The 23702-nt window shown below is 45.5% G+C and overlaps 1 protein-coding gene across 6 annotated transcripts in view; it reads right to left on the bottom strand.

Annotated features, from left to right (window-relative positions):
- The window catches only part of LOC147114908 (NSFL1 cofactor p47-like), a 78956-nt gene that overhangs the window by 16575 nt on the left and 38679 nt on the right, over positions 1–23702 (bottom strand). For 3 of the 6 annotated variants that reach the window (XR_015079008.1, XM_085992988.1, XM_085992989.1), the window contains exons 3-8: positions 22467–22547; positions 20300–20441; positions 17860–17952; positions 11595–11704; positions 10801–10938; positions 9898–10056 (exon numbers count right to left, since the gene is read on the bottom strand). Coding sequence is in view for 5 of the 6 variants with exons in the window: in XM_085992988.1 (XP_085849114.1) it covers positions 9898–10056; positions 10801–10938; positions 11595–11704; positions 17860–17952; positions 20300–20441; positions 22467–22547 (723 nt within the window). In the remaining variant the exon portion in view is untranslated. The other 3 variants (XM_085992990.1, XM_085992991.1, XM_085992992.1) reach the window with 3 other exon arrangements.

Raw genomic sequence — 23702 nt, 5'->3', positions numbered from 1 at the left:
TCAATGGCGCCCTGCACCATGGGGAAGCCTGCTATCCTTGCAAAGCCCAATGCGCGTTCATGCTGTTTGGCCCGGGTCATCGGGAAAGAGATGTACTGGCGTCTCCTTTTATAGAGGGCATTTGTGACCCGACGGATACAGCAATGGACCGCGAACTGGGAGATATTGGTGATGTCCCCAGCAACTGCTTGAAAGGAGCTGGTGGCATAAAAATTCAGAGCCACTGTGACCTTCACTGCCACTGAGAGACATCCTGGTCCTCAGTTGAGGCTGCAGATCTGGCTCAGTGACCACCTCCTTGGTGAAGCGCAGCCTGCGCAAACACTGCTCCTCAGACAAATGAATGTAGGAGAATTATTCCCGGAATAGCCTGGGAGAGTAAGGTCTCCTGTGCAGAGGCCTGTTGGCCCTCCTCCGTCTGGCCATGATTGCCACTCTATCTGCGTCTCTGTTGCCTCCGATTCTGCAGGCGAAGGACGACGCCCCGAATCGAAGAAATGAAGGTCAAATCCAATAGTACTTGCAAAGTGTTGCTCAGTAGCAAAAACTACTTCACACAGCATTGACTCTATCTAGAAGTCTCTCTCTCTCACAGAATATCTCTCTCTGTCAGAATGAGTGGTGCAAAAATGTCTACTACAGAAAAAGGCAGAAAGAGGGCACCTTTAAATAGTGTCCCCCCCCCCCCAGCCCCTCACCGACTAGGAAACGTTCCAGTCTCCCTGTCGTTGCTTGCGGCAGGCAGAAAGGAGGGGGGCACCACTCAATATCCGGTCCGGGGCGTCACACGCTCGACTGATGTCACGATCTGTGGGCGCAGGAGATCGGGGCGGTAAACTTTTGCGCTGCCGCAAAAAGTCTAGTCAAAACCAACCAAATTTTTCCCCGTGAGTCTCAGTGAGGATTCTTCAATCTGACTGGTTGAAGAGACTCGTTTCTTGGCCTGCTCACAGATGCCTTGTAGAGGACACTGCGCTAGATCAGACGCTGGATTAGAGCAAGTCTCTGCACAAAAACCCATAAGAACTTGTGGGCAGCTGTCAGCGAGGTGAAAGGCGAGTCTCGTTCCTTCGCCGCTGACCACAAAGTCCGGGCCATTCACTTTCTGGAAAAGCAGTATGCAACCTTCAGGGTAATTCACCCACTAGCATTGATTAGAAACAGGTGGGTTCGATGATGGAAAAATGTCTATTAAAACAATAAACCCAAGTCTGAAAGTTTCCATGCATACTTCTGAATGAATTCTCCATTTGTATGGATGATGAGACTCTGCAGCAGCTGGTGAGTCCTGTCAACCATGCACATTTGATCTACTCTGATTGTAGCAGGGGCTGCTTGAACTATAATGGGAGGAGGCAAAACACAACCTGAAAAGGACAAAGATGTGGAGCTGATGTTACAGTTCTGGTGTGACAACAAATGAGACTCTGCTCACCCTGCCACTGGAAGAGCTGATAAACCTAATGGAGAGATTTTGCAAGGGACTAATTGAATTGTTCTTTGAAAGAGCTGGTGGGACATGATGGGCCGAATGGCCGCCTTCTGTGCTGTACGATTCTATGAGAGGGAGGCAGAGACTGCTCCTGGACTCCCAGTTGGCTTCAGGAACCCAAGTGATCCAGTGTGCAGCTCATTTAGGTAGAACCATGTGAAAAGGGAGGAGAACATAAGAACATGAGAAATAGGAACAGGAGTAGGCCATTCGATCCTTGAGCCCGCTTCGCCATTCAATGAGATCATGGCTGATCTTCTACCTTAACTCCACTTTCCTGCACTATCCCCATATTCCATGATTCCCTTAATATCTAAAAATCTATCAATCGCCGTCTTGAATATACTCAACGACTGAGCCTCCACAGTCCTCTAGGGTAGAGAATTCCAAAGATTCACCACCCTGAGTGAAGAAATGTCTCATCAGAGTCCTAAATGGTCGATCCCTTATTCTGAGACTGTGATCCATGGTTCTAGACTCCCCAGCCAGGGGAAACATTCTCCCTGCATCTACCCTGTTAGCCCTGTAATAATTTTGTATGTTTCAATGAGATCACCTCTCATTCTTCTAAACTCCAGGGAATATAGGCCTAGTCGGCTCAATCTCTCCAACCCAGGAACCAGTTTGGTGAACCTTCGTTGCACTCCCTCTATGGCAAGTATATCCTTCCTTAGGTAAGGAGACCAAAACTGTACACAATACTCCAGGTGTGGTCTCACCAGGGCCCTATATAATTGCAGTAAGACGTTTTTACTCTTATACTCAAATCCTCTTGTAATAAAGGCCAACATACCATTTGCTTTCCTAATTGCTTGCAGTACCTGCATGTTAGCTTTCAGTGATTTGTGTACAAGGACACCCAGGTCTCTCTGAACACCAACATTTCCCAAACTCTCACCATTTAAAAAACTCTGCTTTTCTGTTTTTCCTACCGAAGTGGATAACTTCACATTTCTCCACATTATATTCCATTTGCCATGTTCTTGCCCACTCACTTAGCCTGTCTATATCCCCTTGAAGCCTCTTTGCAACCTCCTCACAATTTACATTCCCACCCTGCAAACTTGGATATATTACATTTGGTCCCCTCATCCAAATCATGGATATAGATTGTGAATAGCTGAGGCCCAAGCACTGATCCTTGTGGTACCCCACTAGTTACAGCCTGCCAACCTGGAAATGACCCGTTTATTCCTACTCTGTTTTCTGTCCGTTAACTAATCCTCAATCCATGTTAGTATATTACCCCCAATCCCATGAGCCCTAGTTTTGTTTAATAACTTCTTGTGTGGCACCTTATTGAATGCCTTCTGAAAATCCATATACACCACATCCACTGGTTCCCCCTTATCTATTCTGTTAGTTACAACCTCAAAAAATTCTAACGGATTCATCAGAAACAATTTTCATAAATCCGTTTTGATTCTGCCCAATCCTATTATTATTTTCTAAGTTACTACGTCCTTAATAATAGATTCTAGCATTTTTCCTACTACTGATGTCAGGCTAGCTGGTCTGTAGTTCCCTGTTTTCTCTCTCCCCCTTTCTTAAATAGTGGGGTTACATTTGCTACCTTCCAATCCGCGGGAACCGTTCTAGGAATTTTGGAAGATGACAACCAATGCAGCCACTATCTCCATAGCTACCTCATTTAAAACCCTAGGATGTAGGCCATCAGGTCCAGGGGATTTATTGGCTTTCAATCCCATTAATTTCTCCAGTACTATTTTTTTTACTAATACTAATTTCTTTCAGTTCCTTTCAGTCTTAATTATTTTGTTCAAGTAGCCATCTGCCATTTGTCTGCTCACTGCAGGCCCTTGGTTCTCCACTATTTCCGGGAGGTTTTTTGTTTCTTCTTCCGTGAAGACAGACACAAAGGCCGCGATTTTCTCATTGGTGGCGGGTTGGGTGCGGGTCAGGTGGTCGGCGGGTTCCAGTCCCGCCGCCGCTTTCAGCCGGTAAAAAATTGGGCTATTGAGTCCCTGCATGCGCGCTCCCCTGGCCAATTAGTGTTTTGGGTCTGCAACTCGCCGCTGCTGACGTCTGTGAGGCAGCTGCATTTAAGGGGCCCATGCAGCCTTGTTTCATTCTCTCATTATTTGATGGTGGATTTCGCTCTAACAACTGCTGCCACGACTGCTTCAAGGGCCAAGGCCTCTCCCCAATTTGATGACGACTCCCTCCATGCTCTTGTGGAGGGAGTCAGAGGGCGCAAGGGGGTACTCTTCCCATCCTCTGGGTGGAAGAAGCCTCCACAGCAAAGCAAAGCAGCCTGGCTGCAAATTGCTCAGGAGGTGAGCACCAGATCGTTGTGCACTCAAACCTAGGTGCAGTGCACAAAAACGGTTCAATGACCTGGTACGCTCAGGAAAAGTGAGTATAACATCAAACTTGCCCTCAATCTGCTCCTCATCTCCTCTCATCACCAGCACTCTGCATTGTCAACCTACTCCTCCACAGCCCACTTTACCCTTACATCCCTTGCACCCTTAACCATCCCCCTCTCTCTATGTTCACAATCACTTCACTATTCGACTATGCTGCCCTCACACTCCCTATCTCTGTTATGCAATGCCAACAACTAACAACGCACAGGGAGGGCCCTTGGTATTGGAACCTCACTCCATCTTTGTCTCCTTCTAAGCATCTATGCTATGGATTCTCTACACTCACTCCATCATTCTCACTCAAACTCCACTTGTGTCCTTCATTGCAGGAAAAGAGAGCCCACAATAACAGGGAGGGGGCGCGGACAGGAGGAGCGCCATCTTCCATGTCACATCTCACCAATGCTGAGGAGGCGGCACTGGAAATCATTGGAGGTGATGAGGATCTGGAAGTAGGGGACGGTCAGACAGGTGCAGCAGAGCAAGCTGGTGACAGAATAGATTTGCATCTCTTTCATTTACATTGCATGAGTGACTGATCTGGCATCTGATGCTCATACAGATTGACTTATGATCATCTGCACAATTCCATGTGCATGCTACGTTAATATCACATGTCCAACTCATGCCTTTACTCCCCCCACAGGACCATCGACAGCCCCCCCTCCCCACTGTCCAAGAGGAAGAGCGTGAGCATGAAGACTCCTCAGAGGAACCTGCAACCTCTGAGGGCGCAGTGTCAGCAGAATTAAGCGCACCCAGCACCAGCGCAGATATGCATACATCGGTGGGACTTTCGCGAGATATAGTGTTGTCACCTGGTGTATCACAGCTCACAAGTGAGCATCAGCAGATGGTGGAGACAGGAACAGCAGTGGAGAGTCCTCGTCGGAGGTCGCAGGGCGCTCCCAGCTCTGCTCAGCTGCATGTGGACCCTGTGCCTCCAGGTCCATCCAGAAAGAGAGCGGTGCTGGAACTCCAGGAACAAGTGCAGGAGTCTCTGGCAGGTTTTGTCTCCAGGGTTACTGCGAGTGTGGAGAGGATGGAGGAGTCCATCTCTAACATGAGCAGTGCCTTTGTGGAGTCAATGGCGCATGAACGCACCACCACGGAAAGGATGGCTACGGTAGAGAGGATGGCTATGGTAGAGGAGAGGATGGCTACGGTCATGGAGGAAATAAGTCACCAGAGTCAGGAAAACATGGTGAATGTTCAGAATAGACTGACATCTCTGGAGGAGTGATGGGCAGCTATTGAGCAGAGAAACCAGAGCTTCATGGAAGTCCTTTTGAGTAGGACTGCCAGTGCAGGTATGGGTCCTCATGGCCCCTCTGATGTGCAGCAAGGTGCTGTCCAGCCACTTGCAAGCACTGAAGTGGGGCTGACCCATGACAGGGATGTTGGTAGCAGGCAACAAGTGTGGGCTCCTCTCCAAACGCTCACACTCCTATGCCAGAGTAGCCCTTGGTCAGAGCCCCACCAGAGTCCTCACCCAACTGAGATGGGCGTCTCAGCCCCTGCACAGCTGCAGGAAGAGCAGACTGTTGCCGAGCCCTCACAGGCTCACAAACCCAGAGGACGCCTGCCAATGGTATGGAAGCAGGAACAGCATGAAAGTGAGCAAGGTGCCTCCACATCTACTGAAGCCACAGGGGAAGCACCACGTAGAAGCACGCGTTAGAGGAAGATAAAGCACAATTAGTCACAAGGGTAGTCACTTGGGTGTTCTGTTCTGTTGTCTTTTGTTGACTTTAATTTTTGCCATTGTCATCCTTTTGTGCATTTATTAAACAGAAGTGATGGCAAACAGTTGAAGTTCTGGCCTATGTGATCTGGGAAATGGAAGCTGCACATTGAGGGCTCAGGGCGACTTGCATTTGTAATGATGGTGGTCAGAGTGATAGGAACCCACAGGTTCTTGTCCATTGTGTATGGTGTGATAAGGTGGTGCCAGCCACGTGTTTGATTTGTCTACCTAAGCGAATCTGGCAAAGATTAGTGCATCCCTTGCATCACGGGCAGCAATGTGCTCACGTGCTGCTGCAGCTGGCTCATCCGCCTCCGCAAGGTCTTCTTCCTCCTCCTCCTCCTCCTCTTCCTCATCTGAGGAGACTATGCGCTGAGCCACTTGTTCCTCAGGCAGTTGCAAGGCACGATGCTGTGCAGTGCACAGCAGACCATGATGATTCTGGAGACCCTGGCTGCTGAGTACCGTAGGGCTCCACCTGATCTGTCAAGGCATCTGAATCGCATCTTGAGCAAGCCGATGGTTTGCTCGATGGTGGAGCTGGTCGAAATGTGGCTGGCATTGTAGCACTCCTCAGCTTCGTTCGATGGCCTCCTCAACGGTGTCATCAGCCACGTCTTCAGGGGATAGCCCTTGTCTCCAAGTAGCCATCCGGAAAGTTGGGTTGGCGGATTGAAGAGCGGAGGCACAATAGACTGCCACAGGATGAACGAGTCATGGCAACTGCCAGGGTACTTCGCGCAAACATGCAAAATGTCCTTCCTGTGGTTACACACCAGCTGGACGTTAAGGGAGTGGAAGCCCTTGCGGTTGACAAAAACAACTGGGTTGTGATGGGATGCCCTAATGGCTACATGTGTGCAGTCTATGATGCCCTGTACCCTTGGCAAGCCTGCCATATTTGCAAAGCCAACAGACGCGCGGTTACACTTGCTTGATCCGTCGAGAAGTGGATGTAATTGTGCAACTTTGCAAAGAGGGCATCGGTTACCTGTGTGATGCAAATGTGTGCGGCCGACTGGGAGATGCCGCTGATGTCTGCTGATGAACCCTGGAAGGACCCTGAAGCAAAAAAATTGAGGGCGGTGGTGACTTTGACAGCCACTGGTAAGGGGTGCCCACCCGCTCCTCTGGACTCCAGGTGTTGGTGCAGCATTGCGCAGATGTCACCGACTACCTTTCGCAAAAGTCTCAGCCTCCTTTGGCACTGCTGTTCAGTCATGTTGAGGAAGGTCATCCTTGGCCTGTAAACCCTGTGTTGGGGGTATCTCCTACGGCGACGTGCAGCTCTGCGCTTACGCCTTCTGCCCTGTGCAGCATCAGGTGGCTGAGCAGGAGGTTGGCGCTCCTGCTGTTGTGCCTGGTTCTGCTGCTGCCGCGGCTGCTCTTCCTCCGAATCCGAGGACCAGGATGAAAGGAAATAAATGGTTCCCATGCTGCTGGTAGATATCTCAGTTGAGGAAACACTCAGTCAATGTATGGAGAAGTTTTTCCCAGGAGGTCACAGTGGAGATGGATCTCAGCTTCACCACTTAAGATCAGTAGACCTGCAAAAGGTTTTCCAAGACCTGAAAAAACAAAGTTCTGTCATCTGTAAGTGAGCCTTGTTGAGAGCTCCGTTTTTATGCGGGAGCTGCAGCTGTCAAGAAGTCAAGCACTTGCTGAACCCGGCACAATCAGCTGGCGTGGTTTGGGAACGGTGTGGAACACGCCGAAAATGTGGAAAAATCTAAAACCGCTGTCAAAATAGCATTATCTAGGCAGTTAACAAGCCTTAAGGGCCTATCCCGCCGCTTGGTGGTGGGACCGATCAGGAGTCTGGGAGCCCGCATTTGGAAAAGTTGCACGGAGGCAGGTTGACGGCGGGATCGGAACCCGCCATCAATATTTGCTATTTTACCATCTGACCCGCCTCCAAACCCGCCCTTTGAGCGCCAGCAAAATCGCGGCCAAAGTATTAAAAACATTTCCCTGCCATTTCCTTATTCCCCATTATAATTTCTCCTGTCTCAGCCTGTAAGGATCCCACATTTACTTTCGCTAATCTTTTCCTTTTAACATACGTATAGAAGCTTTTACAGTCTCTCGCTTTATTCTCATTCTATTTCCCCTTTCTTTATCAATTTCTTGGTCCTCCTTTGCTGAATTTTAAAATCCTCCCAATCCTTAGGCTTACTACTCTTTTTGGCAACATTATAAGCCTCTTCCTTTAATCTAATACTATCATTAATTTTTCTCGTTAGTCACGGTTGGACCATTTTTCCCATGGTGTTTTTATTTCAAGGGGAGAAGATTTTCTGAGACACAATGATGGTTGAAATTAAGAAGCCAGAATCCTGATGCTCTGCCACTCAGATGGCAACATGCATGGCACATGGATCTGCATCTCTTGTAACAACTGCAGGGAATGGGAGGAGGGGGCTGGCAGGTGGCTAGGGAACAGACCTGACCTGGTACTATAACTGAAAAATTTCAAGGAACAACAAAAACGATTGGATAGTGGATAAATCACTAAGGAAAAATTCAGAACTTTCTGACAAAAGCAGATTGACTGGATTTTAGGCTGAATATTTCTACCACTGCTGAGCTGGAACTTTCCCCTGTGAGTCATGTCCTTTCCAAGGTGCAGGAGCAGAGAGGTCACATAGTTGAAATCACATGTGTCAAAATATCTCCTCCTCCCTCCCCTCCTGTTCTGGAACAAGCCCATTCCATGAATCCATCAGAGTGGGAAATATGCTAGAAATGTACAGCTTTGTTATAATCCACCTTGGAATAATGCAAAACGGCTTATAACTTTTTAATGGCCTCGGAGCCTTTACATAGAATCTACTGCTTGCAGCACTGGACCCGTACATATCAACAGTTTACATCACTATCTGAACACGAATCCCATTTACAAATGCTATAGTGCAGAATGTGATGTGTACAAGGGAGTCTGAGATTCTTTAAATCTTCCATCTGAGGGTGTGAGCAGGTGCCCTAGTGAGCAGACAAATGGCTACTTGAACAAAGGAATTAAGGCTGAAAGACAATTGTATCAAGATCAAACTCTTGGGTGTTCCCTAAACGTAACCTTCCCAAGGTACTCAATTTATGTTCTTCACATACAGTATATTGTATAATGTTATTTGTGGAGGTAAAGTATGTGGTGTTGTGGCCCAAGGTTTTGAGCCTAGGAAACCTTTGTACAGGAAACTTTCGATTAACCGGCCCCTAAATAACCGGAACGCTCTATCCACCGGCAAAATTCAGGAGTCGGTTCAGATAACTTTTATTACTCCATTTGTTGCTGTGCAAGGGTGTAGCTGAAGCTGTTGCTAAGCTACAGAGACACTTGCAACTTGTGCCGATTGTTTTGAAGCTGGGTTTGTTGCTTTATACGGAGCTCTGAGCTCCGTATCTTTTACTATAGCGTTCGGTTATCCGGAATTGTTGATGAACTGGCAACACGTCGGTCCCGTCCGTGCCGGATACCAGAAAGTTTCCTGTAAACATTTTTCTAGCTGCAGAATCGGCTGATGTCGCATATCTTGAGGTTTGGAGGATGAACTAGCTCAGTGTGGTGTTGGGGACAATAAGATTATTCTCATGTTTTAGTTTTACTCAAAATGCAGGTGGATTCAGAGGATTATATGCTTATATTAAGTAATCCTGAACGAGGCCTTTGTTCTTAGTCTAAATCACTATGCTCTTGACACAGATACTTACTATACTGCATACCTCATTAGAAAACATACTTGGCTTGGACCCCAAGAGTAACAATGCAACAAGGGTATATTGTATATTTAATACCCTACTAGGTTCATAGCCCACTGCAATGTTATTTTTAAGCACAGCCACTGTTTTGTAGGCAAACGTGGCAGCCAATTTCCCCCCAGCAAGGTTCCACAAACAGCAAGTAAGATAAGTGACTAGTTAATCTGCTTTGGTAGTGCTGGTTAAGGGATAAATTTTAGCAAGGACAGCAGAACTCCTTGCTCTTCTTCAAATAGTGCCATAGGATCTTTTACGTCCAGATGGTGATATCATTTAATGGCTGATCTGAAAGACAGCAATGCAGAACTTCCTTGGTACTGTACTGGAGTGTCAGCGTAGATTATGTGCTCAAGCCCTGTAGTGTGGCTTGAACCCACAATCTTAGTGAAAGTGCTACCACTAAACTAAATTACAGATTAGGTATCACAGCTATTAGTATGCTTGTGGAGTGTGAACACATGAAAAGGGATATTATGGTATCATAAAATGAGCCCCATATAATTTCTTACCTATGAGCTTGATTGAATTTCTGCACCAAACGACTCCCATCTGCTAGTCGAATCTGAATGTTGGTGGTTGGCTCAGCATCATTTATGTTTACAATATTAACAAAATATTTGAACTCCTCTTCAGGAGAAGACGGTGTGCTAACTATGGTTGGAGTAGGGCTGTGCAAAGGGAGAAAAGCATACAATTCATGATTGTCAAAAGTACAGAAATTTCTTGGTTTAGCTACAACTTGGGGAAACAATATATTAAGAAAACTGTATTTTTTTTAAATCAGGCATTTAAAGCACTTCAGATATCGAGATTATTCTTTAAAATACTTTTAATCCCTAGGTCAACCTGATTGCAAATTCTGTTGTTGAAAATGGATAATGTTCTGTCACTTCCACCAATGCTCCTTTTTGCCAGATGTTAGAAGCCATGATACATCAAACAAATAGGGCACTCGGGTTGATTGTTCACCCTTCTTGTAAGGGCTGAACCCTTATACTGTAAATTGTTTACCCTGGCACCAAGAACAACAAAGGGATGGGCATGGGATAAAGCTCAGAAAAGGGATGGTGAAAGGTCACATCAATGTAACAATTTCACAGAGAGTGTTTGGAATGTACTGCCCAGCAAGGCGATCAAAGCTGATCACATCAGTAATTTTAAAAGGACTTTCTTCACCCCAAACTATCTTGTGATCTTAAGAAACATTCCAGATTTAAGCCCTCATTTACAAATGCCAACCTTTTCAAGGACTAGAAGCTTAAGTTGGTTTGTCGCCATCTTGATTTTTAGCTTACAGAAGAGCAGTTTGTAAAAAGTTTAACTCCAGCAAACATCTATTTAAGGTTTGAGGACATCTCCAAGTGCCAAATCTATAACATGGACCAACAAGCCACCTAATACTTATCCCTTACCTTCCCAGTTTCTGTCCATCTCCAGAAAATGCCTTGAACTTCAATTTGTGCTTTAAATATTCTTCACTTCTGTGATCCTCCATATCCAAACTTACTTGACTTCCATGAAGCAATTTTTGGAGCTCAACGGGAATCTCCCTGGATGGAACAATGCACACAAAAACACAACACAACTGAAATGCCATTTAAACAACAGGCCTAGAGTAGGTGCATACATGCAAAGAGAGAGTAAGTAAGGTTAGCATGCATGAGTGATGGGGGGGGGGGGGGAAAGAGGGGGCAAGGGAAGGTGGAAGGAGTGGAATAGGAAAGGGGGGCGGGGGAGGTGAGGGGGCAAAAGGGAGGATGGGGAGAAAATGGAGGAGAAAAAAGAGGCGGATGGAGAGGAGAGACAGTAGGCACACTGGAGGGAGGAAGAGTACAAGAAAATGTAGCGAGAGAGAAACTAAAACAGTCGCAAGAATTACTGTGTACGGGAGAGACAGACAGCACGCAATAGTGGAGAGAGGTAGACTTGACACAAAACGCATGTGCAAGATACAGACAGTGCACACAAGAAACAGAACACATGCAAGGCAGATACTATCAAATCGCACAGATCACATATCTGGTCTGAGTAAAGCTCTAAAGATTCAATCTGCTTTTGGCCTGTCTCCTAGCCTGTCTCAAAGTAACACATAATTGAAACACAGGTCAGTAAATATTTTTGGTCAGTAAATATATTTGCAAATAATTTTCAAGAATTTTAGATTATCTTTTGAAACATCATCACTACTGTATTAACAGTATCTTACCCTCTGCTAATGGATTCCAAAAACTGAGCATTTGTAGGATCTGTATAGGTTCGGAGCACTCCATCATCCAGGCTAAAGCCATTTTTCCACAGCTTCAGCAGAACCTGAACCTATCAAGAATCACATACATACTTCACACAACTTGATGGGAAAAGAACACCGAACATATAATATACATAATTAACGAGCAAGTCTCACCATCGAGTCCTCTTTTTAAAAAAAAAAACCAGAAAAATAACTTGGATTAGCTTTGGCTTCTTTTGTAGTAGAATCTACTCAAATAACAAAGATGAACACAACAGCTAAATTAAATCTTAATGTACCGAGCCATTTACTACTCATTCCTTCCAACACCGCCTTCAGTGTGCCAGTGCAGCCTTCGGTCGCCCGAGGAAGAGTGTTTGAAGACCAGGACCTCAAACCCAGCACCAAGCTCATAGTCTACAGAGCAGTAGTGATACCCGCCCTCCTGTATGCCTCAGAGACATGGACCAACTACAGCAGGCACCTCACAGCACTGGAGAGGTACCACCAACGCTGCCTCCGCAAGATCCTGCAAATCCATTGGCAGGATAGGCGCACCAACGTCACTGTTCTCGCTCAGGCCTCGCATCGAAGCTTTGACCACGCTCGATCAGCTCCGATGGATGGGCCACATTGTCCGCATGCCCGATACGAGACTTCCAAAACAAGCACTCTACTCGGAGCTCGGACATGGCAAAAGAGCCCCAGGTGGGCAGAGGAAATGCTTCAAGGACACCCTCAAAGCTTCCTTGAAAAAGTGCAACATCCCCACTGACACCTGAGAATTCCTGGCCCAAGACCACACAAAGTGGAGGAGAAGCATCCGGGAAGGCGCCGAACATTATGTAATGAGAAAGGGATAATTAGCAATCTTGTTGTGCGAGGCCTCTTGGGGCGGAGCGATCATAATATGATCGAATTCTTCATTAAGATGGAGAGTGAAGTATTTGAATCAGAAACTAGGATCCTGAATTTAAATAAAAGGAAACTACGATGGTATGAGGCGCGAGTTGGGTAGGATTGACTGGGGAATGTTACTCAAAGGGTTGACGGTGGATAGGCAATGGCAAACATTTAAAGATCGCATGGATGAACTACAGAATTTGTTCATCCCCGTTTGGCATAAAAATAAAACAAAAAAGGTGACTCAACCTTGGCTAACAAGGGAAATTAGGGATAGCATAAGATCCAAGGAGAGGACATATAAATTGGCCAGAAAAAGCAGCAAACCTGAGGATTGGGAGCAGTTTAGGATTCAGCAAAGGAGGACAAAGGGATTAATTAAGAGGGGGAAAATAGAGTATGAGAGTAAGCTTGCAGGGACATAAAAACTGACTGTAAAAGCTTCTATAGATATGTGAAGAGAAAAAGATTGGTGAAGTCAAGCGTAGGTCCCTTGCAGTCAGAATCAGGGGAATTTATAATGGGGAACAAAGAAATGGCAGACCAATTAAATACATACTTTGGTTCTGTCTTCACAAAGGAGGACACAAATAACCTCCCAGAGATGTCGGGGAACATAGGATCTAATGAGAGGGAGGAACTGAATGTAATCAGTATTTGTACGGAATTGGTATTAGGGGAATTGACGGGATTGAAGGCCGATAAATCCCCAGGGCCGGATAATCTACATCCTAGCGTACTTAAGGAAGTGCCCTAGAAATAGTAGATGCATTGCTGGTCATCTTCCAAAATGCTATAGACTCTGGAACAGTTCCCATGGATTGGAGGGTAGCTAATGTTACCCCACTGTTCAAAAAAGGTGGTAGAGAGAAAACAGGGAATTATAGACCGGTAAGCCAGACATCAGTAGTGGGGAAAATGCTAGAGTCCATTATAAAAGATGCAATAGCAGAGCACTTGGAAAACAGTGACAGGATCGGACAAAGTCAACATGGATTTACAAAAGGTAAATCGTGCTTGACTAATCTACTGGAATTTTTTGAGGATGTAACTGGTAGAATAGATAAGGGAGAACCAGTGGATGTGGTGAATTTGGACTTTCAGAAGGCTTTCGATAAGATCCCGCATAAGAGGTTAGCGTGTAAAGTTAAGGCACATGGGATTGGGGGCAAGGTACTGACTTGGATAGAGAACTGGTTGGCAGACAGGAAGCAAAGAGTTGGAATAAACGGGTCTTTTTCTGAGTGGCAGGCAGTGACTAATGTGGTACCACAGGGATCGGTCCTAGGACCCCAGCTATTCACAATATATATTAATGTTCTAGATGAGGGAACTAGATGTAATATCTCCAAGTTTGCAGACGACACGAAGCTGGGTGGGCGTGTGTGCTGTGCGGAGGATGCCGAGAAACTCCAGTATGATTTGGACAGGTTGGGTGATTATACTGCATCTGCCATATGTGGATAAATGCGAGGTTATCCGCTTTGGTGGCAAAAACAGGAAGGCAGATTATTATCTGAACGACAATAGATTGGGAGAAGGGGAAGTGCAACGAGGCCTGGGTGTCCTTGTGCACCAGTCGCTGAAGGTAAGTATGCAGGTGCAGCAGGCGGTTAAGAAGGCAAATGGTATGTTGGCCTTCGTAGCGAGAGGGTTCGTGTACAGGAACAAGGATGTCTTGCTGCAGTTGTACAGGGCCTTGGTGAGACCACACCTTGAGTATTGTGTGCAGTTTTGGTCGCCCTATTTGAGGAAGGATGTTCTTGCCATGGAGGGAGTGCAGCGAAGATTCACCAGACTGATACCTGGGATGGCAGGAATGACGTATGAGGAGAGATTGTGTCGATTGGGCTTATACTTGCTGGAGTTTAGAAGAATGAGAGGGGATCTCATTGAAACTTATAAAATTCTAACAGGACTAGACAGACTAGATGCAGGAAGGATGTTCCCAATGGTGGGGGAGTCCAGAACCAGGGGTCACAGTCTAAGGATAAGGGGTAAGCCATTTAGGACTGAGATGAGGAGGAATTTCTTCACCCAGAGAGTGGTGAACCTGTGGAATTCTCTACCACAGAAGGCAGTTGAGACCAATTCATTAAATATATTCAAGAAGGAGTTAGATATATTTCTTAAGGCTAAAGGGGTATGGGGAGAAGGCAGGGACAGGGTACTGAGTTTGGATGATCAGCCATGATCTCATTGAATGGTGGAGCAGGCTCGAGGGGCTGAATGGCCTACTCCTGCTCCTATCTTCTATGTTTCTATGAACACCTCGAGTCTCTTCGCCGGGAGCAAGTGGAAGCCAAGTGCAAACAGCGGAAGGAGCACACATCAACCCAAGCACCCGACCCACCCGCCCCTTCAACCACCATCTGCCCCACCTGTGACAGAGACTGTAGGTCCCGCAGGAGCCCATCAACCAGCAGCAGCATTATGCGAGAACATTGCTGCCCGGGATGCAAGGAACGCACTCATCCTGGCCAGATTTGCTTAGCCTAGTCAATCAAACACTTTTGCCTCGCAGCTTCTTACCAGAGCATTGACAATGGCCAAGAACCAGAGGATTCCTAGCACTCTGACCACCATACTGACAGTTGCAAGTATTCCTAAGGCCTGAATGTGGAAGTCCCAATAGCGAAATGACAGACGCCACAACTGCAACATTTGCCATCAGAATTTTTATGTACAATTACGACATGATGGCATTTTTACACTAAACACAAAATTCCACCCAAGTGACTACTTGTGCTTTATCTTCCTCTTACGCGTGGTCCTACGTAGTGCTTCCCCTGTGGCTTCAGCAGATGTGGAGGCCCCTTGCTCACTTTCCTGCTGCTCCTGTCTTGACACCTTTGGCGGGCATCCTCTGGGGTTGCGAGCCTGTGAGGGCTCGTCAACAGTCTGCTGCTGCGGCTGTGCATGGGTTGAGACGCCGATCTCAGTTGGGTGTGGACTCCGGTGGGACTCTGCAGTGGCATGGAAGTGTGAGCGCTTGGAGAGGAGCCCCCTCTTCCTTGAGGTCTGCCACCAACCTCCCTCTCATGGGTCAGCTGCCCCTCTGCGCCTGCAAGTGGCTGGAGTGCACCTTGCTGCACATCAGGGGGGCCATGGGGACCCGTATTTGCAATGGCAGTCCTACTCAGAAGGACTTCCATGAAGGTCTGGTTTCTCTGTTCAATAGATGCCCATCGCTCCTCAAGAGACATCATTCTATTCTGAACAATGACCATGTTTCCATACCCTGGCGACTAAGCTCCTCCATGGCCGTAGCCCTCCTCTCCTCTACCGTAACCATCCTCTCCTGTACGGTAGCCAGCCTTACCACGGAGGTAGCAATCGTTTCCACGGAGGTAGCCATCCTTTCCGCGGTGATGCGTTCATGCGCCAATGACTCCACAAAGGCTCTGCTCATGTTCACTATGGACTCCTCCATTCGCTCCACACTCGCAGCGACCCTAGAGACAAAACCTGCCAGAGACTCCTGCATCTGTGCCTGGAGTTCCATCACCTCTGATCTTATGGAAGGACCCAGAGGCAGAGGGTCGACATGCTGCTGAGCCGAGCTAGCAGAGTCCTGCGCCCTCCGACTAGGACTCTCCACTGCTGTCCCTGTCTCCACAATCTGCTGATGCTCACTTGTGAGCTGTGATACACCAGGTGACAACACTACTCTATGTCCCAAAAGTCCCACCGAGGTGTGAATGTCTGCGCTGGTGCTGGGTGCGCTGAATTCTGCTGACGCTGCACCCTCAGAGGTTGCAGCTTCCTCCGAGGAGTCTGGCTGCTCAGCCTCTTCTTCCTGGCTAGGGGGAACGGATGCTTGTGATGGTCCTGTGGGGAGTAAAGGAAAGAGTCAGAGATGTGATGCAAAGGCTACATGCACATAGCTTTTTGCAGATGCTCATAAGTCCATCTGTTACAGCTTCACAATCATTATCAGCAACTCATGCAATGTCAGAGAGAGATGGGAAACTTTTCTGTCACCAGCTTGCTGTGTTGCACCTGTCTGTCCATCCCCCACGCGCCAATCATCCTCAATGCCCATAATTTCCAGGACGGCCTCCTCCCAGGGGGTCAGGTGGGCTATTGAGGCTGTCCCTCCTCCTGTACTGGCTCGCTCTCTTTTGTTGTGAGCTCTCTTTTCCTGCAATGAGGGAGACAAGTGGAGGTTGAGTGAGAATGAACGAGTGAGTGTAGAGAATCCATAGCATAGATACTTAGAAGGAGACAAAGCTGAAATGAGGTTGCAAGACCAAGGGCCCTCCCTGTGTGTTGTCAGTTGTGTTCAAAGTGTGATAAGGAGTGCGAGGGCTGCATGGTGGAATAGTTATGTGAATGTGAGCATAGAGAGGGAATGGGTAAGGGTGCATGGATGTCAGTGTCAAGTGGGATGTGGAGGAAGAGATTGCTAAAGCTGAGTGCTGGTGAGGAAAGGCAATGGGGATCATATTGAGGGTGATGGGAAATTCATACTCACTTTTCCAGTGCGCTGAAGGTCATGAAATCTTTTCCTGCACTGTATCCAGGTTCTGCGGGTGACTCCCAAGGAGTTGACCTCCTCAGCCACCTGCATCCACACTGCCTTGGTCTGAGTGGGAGGCCTCTTCCTCCCTGATGAAGGGAACAGCACCTCCCTGTTGGTCCTAGCCCCATCCACTAATGCCTGTAGTGCCGCCTCGTCAAAGCGAGGAGCTGATCTTGCCCTCCCGCTTGTCATATTTGCTGCAGCTCCCTCACACTGCACAGTCAAGAAGCTTGGCAGTCTGCAGAAGAAGCAAGGCTTGCTGTAGACCTTAAATGCAGCAGCAATGATGATGTCATCGGAGGGGACTTTCAGTCATGAAAAACCCATTTGCAAAGGCTTCCCACACGTTGGAAATCAATTGGCCAATTAAGTGAAAATTGCATCAATCTCCCACATCCATTTAGATTCGTGTGGGAAACACGAAATTCGGATAACACGACACCAGCCCACACCCGAGTTAAAATCCAGCCCAATCTCTGTTCTGAAAAATCTGACCATAACCTTCATTCAATGCCACAGTGCAAGCTACACGTTGTAGCACCTGTTTAACAGGAGTAGTGTTGCCCCCTTTAAGTCAAATATTGTTCACAGTAGCTGTAATGCTAGGTCGTAGCGATGGATGTCCAGCCAGGTTCAGACAATGGAAATATAACAAATGTAACATTCTTTAGTGAATGCAGACACAAAGGTTGCAGGCAGATTCATAGAATGAGGGAAAACAATAGATGCAAGCAGGGTCAAGGAATAAAAAGCAGTTTTGCTGTAGACAATCCTTATGACTTTTTTTTCCAGCCTTCAGTTCTCACAACTTACATCTAGGCTAGAATCTTGTTTTTTATCTTGTGAAACATATTCAGATAGTTCTTGCGATGATGCTCCCAGTCGGTATCCACCACCAGCAAATGGCTATAAAATAAATCAGAAACCTTACAATAAATACAAACACATTTATCAATGTTGTTCTCTATTCATACAAAGTAATGGAACATTAAAAAACTTTACCCAGAAGGTAACTACATCACCTTACTTCACACTATATTATTTATAATGAGCAGATCTTTCAATCCCAAAGGTCTCATGTGGAGCAAACATTTTGAAACGTGAGGCACCAGGTTCAGTGTGAAGTTATTATATGAAATAAAGCTTCTACATTATCAGAACTCATTGCCAAATGATGACAGAATAAACATAATTATATATAAAATTGACCATTACGAGTTTTCTTTTATGGGGGCAAGGGTGAGGAACTTTGCACGAGAGTCCCTGGTTCGTGGACTGGCTATTTTCTTTGGCTCACGTCTGGTGCTGAAACCAACTATGAAACCAAGAAGCTCACTCACTTATTACCTTTTAAACCTATTAACCTTTTAAAACAAATACTGGAAGAATCGCATTTCTGTTTTGTCTATCTTCACTTCCCTCATTTACTCCTTCAATCCTTACTAGTTTGGATTATTTAAATGCCATATTCTAAATTTTTATGCATCTTCAGTTTAAATAAGACACCATAACCTGGTGTCCTCCATTGTATCACTTTCAATTTAGCTCTGACACACAAGTTTAAATCAATCACCGATAGATTAAAAACTCGCTCCCAAGGTTGTTTTCACCTGATCGTGTCCCTGAAATTATCAGGTGAAGACAGTTATGCTATAATCAGGCTGACATCCAGAAGACTGAGCACCCATCGAGACATCCAGAAGACTGAGCACCCATCGAGATAACTAATCAGCTGTTCAGGTGACTGAACACTGCTAAAATGAGTTATCTTGTCTTTTTAAATGGTGGATGGAGACTATGCAGAAACAACATTTATGTAGTGTGTTAAAATGTCAAAATGAAGTGCTTTGCATAATGAACTACTTTTGAAATGGTGACTTATATAGCCATGGTAATGTAGATATTCAGTGGTAGCGTTTAGCAGGGGCTGCGAGATTCTCCTGGAAAATGTTGAATGCCATGAAACCTGAAGTACAGCAAAGAGTTGCAATGTTATACTCCGGGACCTTTTAATAAACATTTTTATCAGATAGGACTGAGGGTAGGCTTTGCAAGCAACTCATGCAATAGCCTGTAATAAGTCCTAGCCAACTAAGACCGTTGTCCTCCTCAACCTCACTCCACTGGCTCCGCATTTGTTTAAAATCCTTGTATTTATTCAGATTCCTCCATGGCCTCGCACATCTGCACAATCTGCTCCAGCCTTGCATTCCTACTCGCAATTCCTATTCTGCCGACTGACCCTGCTGTGGATCCACTCTCCCTCCCAATTCCACCATCGGTGGCAGAGCCTTCAGTCATATATGCCTGCACTCCAGAATTCAGTTCCTAAACGCTTCCAACTTGCTACATATCTCCCAGTTTCAAATGCCTCTTAAGAACCTCTTTCTTTGATCACTTTCCCTATACTAACTCATCATGAAGTGCTTTGGGATATTAAAGGTACTTTATAAGGGCAAATCACAGGTTTCACTTGTTAAAAAAAAACATTGTTTGGATTTGGGAACTAATCTGTCAAGCGGTAAAATTAATAAATTATTTTTGAATGAACTTTTGCAAGAACCTTTCAAGGGCTGCCTCCCCCACCAATTTAAAGGAGGGAAAAGCCTTCATCTCTGCAGTGGACTAGACTATCCTTACAGGCTAGAGATGAATGTAATTTTTGTAAATTAGTGTTTAGATATTCTCCTTCATAGGGTAAAAACAGCTAACATTTCTTTCAGAAGTTATTTTAACAAGTACTACACATTTGTTCATATAAGTTTTACATATACTTTCAAGAAAATGGCAATGGACCCTTCACTATCCACACTATGGTCAAATACATTCCTAATTTTCTGCCAGAACTTTGATGGGATAAATCCTTGCACAATACATCACCATCCTGTTACACAGCCTAACATTTCATTTTTTATTTTTATTTCATCTCCTTTGCTTATTGAAGACTATATAATGTTTCTTTCCTTATCTGTATTGTATTTGACTTTATTCCCATGTTTAAAACTAGATTTTGGAGGCTTGGTTATGAGCCAATTTCTATTATCCACCAGGAAAGGTTCCCACAATTATGGCAGATAATTGCAGCTTTAATGCCTTTATTTTAGTGTTAAAAATTTACTTTTCCTACTTTAAAAAAATACAGCACTGTAACTTTTCAAAACAGCAAAAAAGATTATTTTGAGACCGCTGAATTCACAATGCTTCTGTAGACATTCCCACATTCTCTTGCCACAGCTCTGTTTGCCTCTCCTACCCCTCCTGTCCAGTGATCCACTGGAACTGCACCATGTTCCTTAGCTCCTTTAAAAAGGTCATCCACAATTTCATTTAGATTCTTTTTCTTTGGAGGTCCAACTATCTGCTGGCCACTGTGTTCAGAACCACCTGCATAAAAGCTTAAAAAATTAATATACAGTGAGTGAAATCCAGTGCTTTACTTCATTAACAAAAACAGCATACGGTACATTAGCAAGTGAGCATTTTTATCATCACATTTGCTCTTGCTTTCTAAGCATAGAGAAAGTACACATCTCTTTGGCACACACGGCCATTACAGAGTACTCCTTCCATGAAACAATGCATCAGGGAAAAATTAGATGTTTCACTGCTTGTAAGTCCAATTCAATTACTGACTGAGGGCTTGATGTATCCTACAAAACACAAACAACGAAATGTACTTAAATAGCTCCAACAATGCTTCAGTGGGTAAATGCATTGCCTGGTATGCAGCTGAACCATACAAGTAGCAAAGAAAGAGGAAGATAAAGAACTTGCATTTATAAAGTGCCTTATGTCCTGAGGATTTCATAAAGTGTTTTACAACTAATGGATTACTTTTAAATGTAGACATTACAGGTAGACTATCCTTTATCCGAACTTCCGAATACCTCTAAAAACCGACAGTTTTTTCATTCAGCGTAAGTCGTGCGCACAACATGACCAGAGTGGCGCACGACTTACGCTGAGCAGGGCAGAGGGTCACAGAGTTCCCTCCTGGGTAGGAGATTGCAGGCCGAGCCGGGCAGTGTGAAGGAGGTACCGGGAGAGTGAACCCAACAATACAGCGGCCCGTCCGATAGCTGCAGCGGCCCGTCCGATATTCTTTTCTCCCCCCGACCCGAACCACGGCCCGTCCGATATTCTTTTCTCCCCCCGCCACCCGACCCGACCCAACCCCCGACCCGTCCGATATTCTTTTCTCCCCCCCCCCCACCCGACCCAACCCCCGACCCGTCCGATATTCTTTTCTCCCCCCCCGCACACCCGACCCAACCCCCCCCCCCCCCGACCTGAACCGCGGCCCATCCGATATTCTTTTCTCTCCCCCACCCGACCCCCGACCTGATTTGCGGGCCAGCTTAGTAGGAGTCAGCCGATATCCGGCTTTCCAGAGAAGCAGGAAGGGGAATGAGACACAGAACAGTCGCAAGAGGTAGCCTGAACTTTTAAAATTTATATTAAATACAAATTTCCCAGTCTTATAATAATACCTTCTGAAATCCGAAAAATTCCGAAAACCGAAACTCAGCTGGTCCCAAGGCTTTCGGATAAGGGATAGTGTACCTGTATTATGATGTAGGCTAATGCAGCAGCCAATTTGCACCCAGCAAGGTCTCACAAACAGCAAATTAATAAATGACCAGTTAATCTGACTTGGGTAGTGTTTGTTGAGGGAGGAATGTTGGTCAGGATGCTGGGAGAAGTTCCTGCTCTTCTTTGAACACTGCTATGAGATCCTTTACATCAACCTGTAAATACATTTCCATTGCATAGAAATAAGGCTCAGTATGGGTGGTGTAGGCTCACAGCTAGTTTTGTTTTGTGACCATAGTGGTGAGGTCTGCTGTGGGTTCTGTAACTTTGGCTGAAGGGAAAGTAATGGATGGCTGCTCATATATTGTTATTGTGACTATTCTGGATGGTACTTCATGGATTATGGGCAGGCTAGGGCCCCGATAGTCAGTGTGGCCATGTGCTCAGACCTCGTTCACTGTCATGGGATGGGGAAGAGATATTTTGGCACTGATTCATAGAGTTGTGGTTTTGGTATATCTGGTATTTTCACAATACACCCATCTGCTGAAACCTAGACTTGGTGTGAGCAGTGTTGGTCATAACTCTGCCTTGTTTTGTGAAACAGTACCTATAGCTACTGCAGCCCATTGCAAGCAAAAATTTGAAGACAAATTCAATTAGAATTTTATTCTATTCAATTCTATTAATTAGATCTCAAGATCAACCCTACAGATTGATTCTAGAAATCCAAGTTGACTGGCCTTATCGAAAATGGTGCACGATCTCTATTTCAGGATGAAGCCAAATTACCCACAGCAGCATTACTTATTTGGCACTCAAGATTTCTCTGTGCTGTCTCCAAGTGGAACAGGTTTCAATCTGCCAGAAATGTCAAAAACCCTTACCGTTGACCCTCATCAGCCGTATTGCTACTTTGTTCATCCTTCTTCAGGTCTTTCAAGGATGATATTCTGGAAGTACCACTGCTGGAAGAGGGAAAAAAAAGTATCTATTGTTTGGATCACTGGGATAAAAAATTGAATACAATCATTGATTTAAATTTCCAGCTCGTACTTAAACTAAATCCCATTAATCAGTGAAACTCAATTTTTAACTCATTTTATTAATGAGCTAATAATATTCACAGACCTCTTATGCATCTCCAACTCCATTCACCCCACCAATGGTGGCCATGCCTTCAGCCACCTAGGCCCTAAGCTGTGAGATTCTCTCCCCAAACCTCTCTGTCCCTCCACCTTTCTCTCCTCCTTAAAACCTATCTCTTGGACCAAGCGTTTAGTCACTCCTCCTAATATCTCCTTCTTTGACTCGGTGTCAACTTTTGTCTGATTACGCTTCTGTGAAGTGCCTTGGAACATTTCTCGATGTTAAAGCTGCTATATAAACCCATGAGGTTGACAGTTTCCAAGAATTTTAGAATGTATATATTATATGCAAGATGTTGGTAGAATATACCAATTGATGCACTCGCGCACAAGTGACTAAATTTAATTAACGATTATCTCACTTGTTGGGTAACTTCTAAATTGAACCATAACCGTGTGCGTTTAAACGTGTTTTGCTTTGTAATTCTGTTTGTAAGGTGTTACAGTAAATAGTTTAAAGACAAGGTTATGGTTTGGAACGTTTTATTTCGACACGCGTCTACTCGTTGCTAAAGCCTCAAAGCTCAGTGGCTGCATGTTTGGAAATTACGAAGCGCCACTACATTAGTCAAAAACTAGCTCCCTAAGAAGGAAAGGACGGAATTGTCGGCGAACATGAATGGTCACGGAGCCAGACGACAATATAAGAAAGCGAAGGTACAGTGACTGTTACTTGCCTTGTTCATTCTATTGAGAAACCAAATAAGAGCTGCAGGTAAAATGGCCGAGGCCTTATGGAGCCGTGAGGAGCTTCCCCCGGCCAGAAGGATTGTTGACCAAAAGAGTGAAGTAAAGCTCACCCCAAAGGCAATGGAAGAGAAGTTACATAGAAGAATAGGTGCAAGGAGGGCTAAATTAGCTCAGATAACTGGAAAAATGAAGATAATTGATTGTCTCATGGAAGATAATGCTAATATTAAGAAAGTTGAAGACATAATGCATTATGATTTCTCCAAGTTGCATGAAGAATTTAAT

The sequence above is a fragment of the Somniosus microcephalus genome, chromosome 7 (genome assembly GCF_052327205.1).
Source record: "Somniosus microcephalus isolate GS21.2 chromosome 7, FLI_Smic_1.0, whole genome shotgun sequence".
In the NCBI taxonomy this organism is placed as follows: domain Eukaryota; kingdom Metazoa; phylum Chordata; class Chondrichthyes; order Squaliformes; family Somniosidae; genus Somniosus; species Somniosus microcephalus.
The sequence above is the reverse complement of the archived record's forward strand: the minus strand, read 5'-3'. Positions and strand labels throughout refer to the sequence as shown.